A 9,987-nucleotide genomic window follows, 5' to 3' on the forward strand; every position below is an offset into this window, starting at 1 on the left:
AAAGGAAATATTGAGGAAAAATTAACATTAATTACACCGATTTGCACGTAATTTTATCATGAATTCCCAACTTAATTCCATTTTGGAAGTATATTTAATGTTTATACATAGCCCTAAGGGCTACATATATCATTACCCTATTTACATTACATATTACTTTGGTAAATAAAATTTCTTATTTTTCTTAAGAGAGAGAAATTGAGTTTTTATGGAGAGAGAAACCATGATAAATTGAATTTCGAAGTGATTCTTTGTTATTATGGAGTTGTTTTATTGTTATGATTTTTCTTTAATTGAAAGATGTAATTAATGAATTCGTTGTAAAAATAGTTATTTTTCAGTATTTCTTTAATCATTTTTTCTGTTTTTGTGTTATTTTAAGACGTTTTATTCTCAAAGGTTGAAAATGGTGTTCTTCATATTCTAATGGATATTCTTTTATCATTTATTAATTGGAATGAAATATGTTCTTTGAGCCTGATTAATGTATTCTTTGAATATGAAGTATATGTTCTTTACATTACAAACAATGTCATTTTTAAGGTATATAAAATAAACATGTTCATTGGATATCAATAATACAAATTATGCTCTTTATACTTGAACAATATGTTCATAAATTTTGAAATTTTGAATTTTAAAAAAGAAATTATGAATTATATTGAGGTGAAAATAATTTTCAATAGAGAAATTCTAGATATGTTCTTAAAATATAAAAAGCAAAGTAATTTGCAAATTTGAACCAATGAGGATGAATATTGTATCAAATCGTGAGAGATTAAGTAAGTTTATTTATTTATTTTTTAAAGCGTATATGTCATTAATCAACTTTTCATTTTAGTTAATACTTCAAACGCTACTATATATAAAAGAGTAAAAGTTGATCTTTTGTTCATGGTTAATTAAGAGGCATTGTCTCACTACATTATTGAACACTTAGAAAATATGGTGCGATAAAGATTGAACATTACATTAATAACAATATAATATCTATAAAAACTACTTCCTTCGTTTCTTTTTAGTTGACACGTTTCTTTAGTCACATTTGTCAATGCATTTATTTAATCATTAATATCTTTAATTATCAATAAGCAAAATTTATGGAAAGTTGATATTTTGAAAGTATATAACGTGACGAATCTAACAATGCAAGATCCCACATGACTATATTTTTCATTATGTATAAATCACAAAACACGATCAAAGAAAAGTGTGTGAATAGTCCTAAAGTCAAAGCGTGTCATTTAAAAAAAAAAACAAAAAAAGTATAATACGGAGTAGATTAGTTAACTATAAAGTATTATTAGTGACATATACAAAGTATATGTGTGTGCGCGAATCCTTGGCTTTTGTGTACAAGTAAAATGAAAACCGTAAAAAATATGTCTTGAATTTGAGTTTTGATGTTTGACTACTCCCTTCGTTTTTTTCCCTTTTATTGGGTGTTTTTTTCATATGAATCATTTCCTTAATTGATAACTTTATACTAAATTTTATCATTTTTATCTCTTATTTTAAACCCCAATTAAATTATTTTATCATTTCTTTCTCTTCTATGGTCCCCACTTTCATTATAAAAATATCTACTCTCCCTCACATATTTTTTTTTCATGGTCCACATCTTATTTTTACTATAATAAATTATTCACCCACTCACAATATTATGTTATACTCCAAAAACTCCGCGCATCACCAAGTGATGCAAATAAAAAAAATGAAAGTAGTATCTTTTTGTTTATGGTCGCCTTATAAGGTAAGTTGACAGACAAGGCGAATAAGATACTCTAACATCAAAATTCGCCCTCTACCAACTCGCCCTATAGGGTGACCACAAACAAAAACCTAGTTCAATATCAAAACTCAGGGCTTGTTTGGTTGACAAAGGAATTTATTTCCTATGGGCAATTGTATTTCATGGGAATTAAAATTCCACATCAAATTTCCTAGGAATTCACTTAACTTGTTTGGTTGTTATATGAATATTTACAAATTATGGGAATTGGAAATTTTCATGATTTTACACTTCTCACATTCTTACTTTTTATGGTCTAACAAACAAGCCTCTTATTTTCAAATTCATGGAAATTAATAAATTCTTCCATTTTTTATGTGCAACCAAACAACACCTCAAATTAGCTAGTGTGATATTACGAGTACTCTAAAGAAACCTTGTTCGATAATTCGGACAAGATTTCTTAATGAGATATTCCCCGTCTAATAGGGTGCCATTCCGTCCTTACGGAGTACCTGATAAAGTATAAAATATATTCCTGGGCCTCTACCATCAGTTTAAACTTTTGATTGAGATGGTACACTAACATGGTATCAAGAGCCAACGTGACACAAAAGTCACGGGTTCGATAAAGTATAAAACATATTCCTGGGCCTCTACCATAAAAAAAATGTTCGAATTAGGTAGAGCAGAATTTACCAAGTAGTACTGTAGAAATTATTGGCAAGGGTAAAAAACCGTTAAAACGCGTTGGAAAGGAAACAAAGAATACACCACACACCACCAATCAAAAATGGTTCTCAAAAATGAAACCGTAAAAAAAAAAAAAAAAAAAAAAAAGCTTAATGTTCAAAAACCCATAAACAAAACAAAACACACCATCTATGTGAACAGAGGAGCAAAAAAAGTTGAATACTATAATCAATTTTTTATTTTTTATTATATAAAAAAGAGTATTTTTTTCCCCTTATTGGTATTTGTCTGAAGTGCCACCCCACCTCTCCTATCACGTGACCCCGTCTCTGAGTAATGTTAAAGAGATGGGATGAGGTTTTATTACAGGTCCCACCCATTTCATACTCCATGGGTCCGTATAGATTCTTATATGCATTGGGTGTACAATACGTTATTATATACGGAGTAAGTAGATTTTTACTCCGTATATGCAATTGAATTAATGGATGTACTACGTATATAAAGATAAGTGCACCTAACAATAACATTGTACCTAAAAATGTCTTTGAATATACCTTATATTCGAGTGTATGTAAATTTTTTCATAGGTTCACACCACATAAATTCCAAGTCTTTTTTCCATTCTAAATACTAATCCCTCCGTTTAATACATGAGAAGTTGGACATTTTTTTTCAGTATTCATGCATTAGGTTTGACCATAATTTTTTTTACTAACATAATAAAAATATATTTTCATAAAATATATTGTTGGATAAGTTTTAATATAAAGTTTCATAGTATAATTTTTAAAATAATTTTCATTAATATTTATTTATATAAAAATAAAATCAAACTAGTGCATTAACATAGGTGTAATGTTTGACTGTGTCATATATTATGAGACAGAGAGTACCTTCGTTTTTATTACATTTCACACATAATACTCCTTTATTACAAATACTAGAAATAGTAACAAGAACATTTTTTTGTGAACATTGTAATTTTTTTTCCCTTTTTTATTTTCTTGACGAGGTGAACATTGTAATTAAAAAAATAAAAAGATTATTTGTAGTCGTGTGTTGAGTAAGGACTTATTCTTTTCAGCTTAATTTCAATTCAGCTCCAATCAATTCAACTCCAATTAATTCAGTTCACTTGAATTTAGTAAATCAAAACAGGCTTTAAAACACAATTCAACCTAACCCAACCCAACCCAACTCAACTCAACTCAACTCAACTCAAACACAAATCCAACCAAACCTAACCCAACCCAACCCAACCCCACCCCACCCCATCATTCTCTCTCTACAATTTTCTCTCTCTAAATAAAACTATATTTTTTTTTTTGTTAAAAAAAATAATCTGTCCTCTTTATATACCTCTCTCACTGTCTTCTGAGTGTGAATCCCTGTGTTCTTTTTTATTTATATAGTGAGTGTTTCCAGTAGAGAGAGAAAACATCCGGTAGTAGTTTTAGCAGTAGCACCATCTCTTTCCCCTCTGCTATTTCAGAACTCTTTTTCTCATTTCCTTCCATTTCTAAATTATTTTTTTATTTTTCATTTTTATTTTTTGCACTTACAAATTGAAAAAAAAAAAAGGATTTTCCTTGGTTTGTTGGTGGGGGTTGATATGCAGCAGCACCTGATGCAGATGCAGCCCATGATGGCAGCTTATTACTCTTCTAACAACGTCACTACTGATCACATTCAACAGGTTTTTTTTTTCTCTCTCCTCTTTTTTTTTTTCCTTTTATCTACTTATTTTGTGTTTCTGGGGTTTATTTTTTTGCCGCCTCTGAAAGTTTTTACTGCTCAGACGGTGATTGTCGTAATGATAAGATAGAGGTGGTAGAACACTTTTAAAGACGGAGAGATTATTAGTTGAAATTGCACTTGCTTGAATTGGGCATATATCTTTATGTTTTGTGCTTAATAATCATTCTTTGAGTGCCCCTTAAGTTTAACTTCTCTTTATTCATAATTTTATTGTAAAAAAAAAAAAAAAAAAAAAAAAAATCTCTGTATTGTATGTACTGATTTTTTTTTTTTTTTTTTTTTCCCTTTCCTATGCTTAATTTGTGTGTGAGAATATGTCAGATATTACCCCCCCCCCTTTTTTTTTTTTTTTTTTTTTTTTTTTTTTCTGCTGATAAAATTTGAGGGGTCCATAATATGTAATCTATTAGTAACAAGATCAACATGATTTACAATGTTAATTGTTTATTGACAATTTCTATTATACAATCGGGTGTGTGGTTTTAGCTTTATTTTGTGTTCATTGTAAGCAATCTATTGACTTGGATCTTAATTTTCTGCTTTTTATAAAATTTTCTATGTGGGTTTGTATCTTTTTTTGATGGAAATGTGGGTTTGTATCTTAGTATATCATAAGTATGAAGTTATAATGTTTAGTTATGGAGTAGTATGAACTTTTCTACATAGAGTAAGTTTCAGACATTTTTTCCTCTTTATATTGTTTGTGACATATTTGCCATTTCATTTTTGTTTTTCAAAAAGACAAGATTTGTAAAGGTAGAGAATCTAGTTTTGCATGCGCCTTTTGATGTGTATCAGTGTATGTATACATGTCTTCTTTACATGCTTAAACAGTGCTTGTACCAATAATATAGAACTTTTTAATCATATTGTGTTTAGTCCTAATTCTATGCTAATCATATAAACCATATTGGTACAAGATTATATGAGTTTACCTCATCATCTTCGATTACTTGTTATTATAACATTGAATTGGATAAAAAAAAGTATGTGCTTACAGGTCTATGACGTATGTGTTCAAATTAAAAAAAGATACAAGATGAGACATAAGTTGAGACATACGATGTTAATTAACCCTCTATGTTTTCTACCTATGGCCTATTGCAAAGCAGTAATTAGCTTTAAGCAGGTTAAAAGTTCTTGTAGATAATCATATTGGTTAACCAAAAGCAAGGAAAAAAATAAACATATTGGTTTTGGCTGTTAATGGACTAAATTATGTCTAATCATATGGTTATTAATCAATACCTTATGGATTACTTTTTTTACTACTTATATACTGTGTTTATTTTTTAATTGGTTTGACCAAGTAGGTTGTTCAAATGACACCTTGACTTTCCTTAACTATAACATGTTCACACCCTTATCCCATTGGGTCACTCCTAATTTACAACCTCTATTGGATGTGTGAATTGAAGCTACTTGTTAAATGACCTTAATAACAAAAGCTTCATTTAGGGCCCACAAATTTAGGCATCATTTGTCATTTTATGTGTGAAAGGAGATGGTGAGATCCAACTCAGCGACACTAAAAATACGAGTGTATTTTGTTTTAAGAACATTTTATTCACATTAACTCTAGTAGATTACTCATCGGGTAGATTCGAAGATATATACGATTAATATGAGTAAACTCATTCAGGCTACATGTAACATGTAAAGCATTAATCTTTTGGTATAATTCATTTGTTGATTAAATTGTGTAGGGTTAAAAAAAGTATAGCATAATAGTGAGAGTCTAATACCAGAAGAGACTTTGTCATTAGTTGCATACTGGCTGAGCATGTGTTCTATTTTAATGCAAGTAGACTCTAGTGACTAGGTCTAGTAAAGTAGTAATAGTACAAGCTGTATCCTCATGAAATAAAAGATAATAAAAATAAAAATGAGTAAATGCAATTTGTTATTGCAACTCACTTTCATTTAAAATCTGATGTTGAAGTAACAGGTTCAGGTACATGCCACGTGTATGGTTGGGGAGGGTGGAATATAGTGTGCAGGACTATGAGAGTTTTTAAGCACCAAGACAACCTAAGGTCTTAGACTCTAGGAAGTACTTCGGTTGTATAAATTATAAATGATGGTTAACTAACTTGTAGCTATAAATGGGTTTTTATATAGAATATGGACCAATGGTTCATAGGAAAATAAGAAAAAAATTGGACTTTTCATAAAGTTTACTTTAATAAGCATATATGGAAATTTATTCATTTTTGTTGTGTTTGATAAATGGTAAAATTTTGTTGGCTTTTGATTTAAAAAAGTTATATGTTGTACAATTTTTCCATGGAATTGAATTGTTTTGAGTCAGAAAACTCAGTAGTTGTATGGTACAAAAGAAAAGGGTTTATACTTTTGACCAACAGAAAATAATGAAGAGGAATAACTATGGTGTAATTACTTGAACTACATTGTCTGTTTTTAACTCTTTTGTCTTGGTTGGTGGTATGTGATTCACATGCCTTACTCTATTCTAGTCTAGTACAAATGTACATTACTTGATGATTTAAGTTATTACTACCTTAATTGCAACTAAAGTCCATTATGATCTCGGGTTTAGTCATTGAAGCATGCTAAACGAGCACTTCAGTCGAGTGATACATTGTTATGTCTATCTTAGTGGTAATTAGCCTAACAGATGATTAAGTTTATGTGCTCGCATTCGTAAGCATCGAAAAGTCGATATCCATCATACATACTGTCATGCAGCTTGATTATTGCTGGCATGCTGTTCAACATACCTTAAGAGCATGGTTCAACCCCTGGCCTAAGATCTGCCTTTTGGTCCAAACTTACCTTTTCCGGCAGTTGGAAATTGAACCTTTTCTGAACTTGGACCACAACAAGTAATTCAAAAATTAACATGGAAAATAAAGATAAAGATATAAATATAAATATAAATGGAAGTATAAAATGTCAGTGTAATCATTGAAGTGTAGCAAACTTAAAAGTTACTGCAATGAAGCTTTAGGTGTGGGCTCCTGTAATGGTCTTCACATATTCATCAGTTCTGTAAGACCTTTTTGTTTTGCTGGTATTAGAAATTTAGTTTAAACCTTTATTGAAAAGGAGGCAATGTCAGTATTTCTTACTCAACTAATGTTATGACTATTTGGCTAATGATGAAAAATAGTGTAAATGTACTTTTTAACTGGTGGTTTTTAGTGATGATGGTTTTTAACTTGTTTTTAAACCTAGTATCAAGTTTTCTTATCTGCTAAGCTACTTTTGAAGGCCTAAATCTGGAGAAAAAAAACTTAGAATTATTATTATTATTATTATTATTATTATTATTATTATTATTATTTTCAAATTTCTTTGTAAGTCTCAAAGTATGAACAATTGTCATCTTGTCATCACCGATTCATTAAAATAGAGAATCCGTATGTTCCGTTGTAAATCGTTGAGAAAAAGGAAGTTATTGTTAATCAAATGATGATCGATAAACAATTAATATACATATAAAAATGAATAAGGGATTGCTGTATGCATAGATGAGCTGCCGTCTCTGCTACTTGATATGAGTTTGTTATTATAAGTGTGGAATGGTGTTGTATGCATTGCCTTTAATCTTAGTCTAGGGCTAGCAGGTTAGATTCAAATTTATTGCTAATTGCGGATTATTTTGATCCTTGTGCTTGAGTAAAAATTGATAGTAATTTAACACACTTTGGTTATGCATGACAATTTCATCCTTTGTTACATTAATTCACTTATGATTCTAGTCTTTTAGTCGCTTCATCTATATATACTGCTTGGTTAGCTCTCATCTGGAAATATTTTTTCTTGTTGATTTCTAATTTTTGATTGGTTTCAATCTTGGCAGTACTTGGATGAGAACAAGTCTTTGATTCTGAAGATTGTGGAAAGCCAGAATTCAGGGAAGATTAATGAGTGTGCTGAGTAAGCTTAATTTGCAAACTTTGGCTATTCTTACATGATTCATAATTGTGTCTCTGCTTGGTAATTTAGCTGTCTAAATGATTCAGAAAAAATTAGATATTAAAGCTGGAAGTAACTTTATCATGATATATCTCTAGTTGCTGCTGGCTTATAATGTAACTAACGAGTTTATGTCATCATACTCCGTATTTGCATATTACATCAGGCATGTGCTATGGGCAATTCTGGTATTGTAATATTGGAATTAGACAGTTCAGTGAGTGAAGTTTAAAACTGCATCCGGTTTCAATTGGATCAGAAAGATAGTTGTTGATTTGCAGGACTTAGTATAATTATTTTTTTTCTTAAATAACTAGAAATGCTTGTGCAAGTCTGAAATTGTAAGATGCAAGGTGCAGCTTTAAGTCATTCTGCATTTGTAATTTTTAAAGAATCACATTGGAACTATGCTTTATAATGCAGAAAAGCTGAAAAAAGCATTAGTAGTTGCCACCATGACATATTCATCATTCATTTGTTTCGACTATTGCAGGAACCAAGCAAGGCTGCAGCGAAACCTGATGTATCTTGCTGCTATTGCTGATGCCCAGCCCCAACCTGCTACTATGCATTCCCAGGTATATATGATAAGGATTTTCTGTTCATTAGAGCTCATCCTCAATTTGTTGGAAGTTCGAAAATTCCTTTACATTTGACATTATTATTAATGCACATCCATCATCATTATTCCTAGAAAGCAATACTGCAATAGTGACTGAGAAATGTTCCTTGCACGTCCAATAAAATTTAGCACACATCTCTTGGAAGAAATTATTATTTGATTTTATCATGATTAGCAAATACTACTATCTATGATTTTGAAATTGTAATTTTTTTGAAAAAGCAGCAGTATGCTCAAAGCCCGATGATGCAGTCAGGGGCGCATTACATGCAGCAACAACAGCAGCAGCAAGCTCAATCAATGTCGCCACAGGCTTTGATGGCAGCACGCTCTTCAATGCTTTATAGCCAGCAAGCATACCCCACCCTTCAACAGAGTCAAGCCCTGCATGCCGGCCAAATGGGAATGAGCTCTGCTGGTAGCTCACTCAACATGCTGCAAGGTGAACCTCACAGTGCGGCCAGCAGTGGTATGCTTGGGTATGCTGACTTTGGGCGCATCAAGCAGGACATCGGAAGCTCTGAAGGGCGTGGTGGGACTTCAAGTGATGGCGGTGAGGCACTCTACTTGAAGTCTGGTGAAGATGGAAACTAAGATCGTAGTAGCATGAGGAAGTTAGACGGAGTTGCTAAGTCGGTCTTTAGGAGTTTAGTATTAGTCAAGGAAGTAGTACTTACTAGTTACTAGGAAACATGGAATGGTTAAAAAAAGATCACCACTTAAAGGGCTAAATTTTCTCTGATGGAAAACATTGTTGAGTTGCTACTCACAAAGCTTCCATCTTCTTGGTTCTTTTAAAGTGGCGAGACTCGGAATCTTTTAAAGCGGTTTAATTATCATGTAAATTTGTAGGATTATATTCCTAAATTTTATGTGCCTTTTTTTTATTAGCTTCATTGTCTTGCTTGGACTGACTTCTCCAACAAATCTTCATAAGTTGATCTCAATCATAATATATATCCAAGTATATTACATTTCATATGAGATAAAAATACAGTAAACATTATTCCACGGAAAAGAAAATGACCATAGTATCTGCATAATGCTCACGTTCTTCATGTTGTCTGTTGTGGCTAAACTGGGTGATCTTCAATTAGTTGATGCATCATTTTATATAATAATCCTTTACATTAAGAAAACAAGTTTAGAGGTGCATGTAATGCGTGGACCATACTTAAGGATTTACAAATCAAAGAGAACATCATTATGGCACTGAAGTTGAAGGGATCAACAAAGA

General features: G+C 31.2%; 1 protein-coding gene across 2 annotated transcripts; it reads left to right on the forward strand.

Moving 5' to 3' along the window:
• Positions 1-3,794: 3,794 nt before the first annotated feature.
• On the forward strand, positions 3,795-9,634 carry LOC145576359 (GRF1-interacting factor 1-like). Of its 2 annotated transcripts, none has more exons than XM_081634127.1 (4): positions 3,795-4,124; positions 8,013-8,089; positions 8,622-8,706; positions 8,973-9,634. In XM_081634127.1, exons 1-4 carry the CDS (start codon positions 4,041-4,043, stop codon positions 9,342-9,344), a joined length of 618 nt encoding a protein of 205 aa, XP_081490253.1. In that variant the 5' UTR covers positions 3,795-4,040; the 3' UTR covers positions 9,345-9,634. The 2 variants fall into 2 exon arrangements, with proteins under 2 accessions (XP_081490253.1, XP_081490254.1); XM_081634128.1 differs by having other exon boundaries at positions 3,796-4,124; positions 8,976-9,634.
• The last annotated feature ends 353 nt before the right edge of the window (positions 9,635-9,987 follow it).

This window comes from Chenopodium album, chromosome 13 (assembly GCF_948465745.1).
Source record: "Chenopodium album chromosome 13, dcCheAlbu1.1, whole genome shotgun sequence".
Classification (NCBI taxonomy): Eukaryota; Viridiplantae; Streptophyta; class Magnoliopsida; order Caryophyllales; family Amaranthaceae; genus Chenopodium; species Chenopodium album.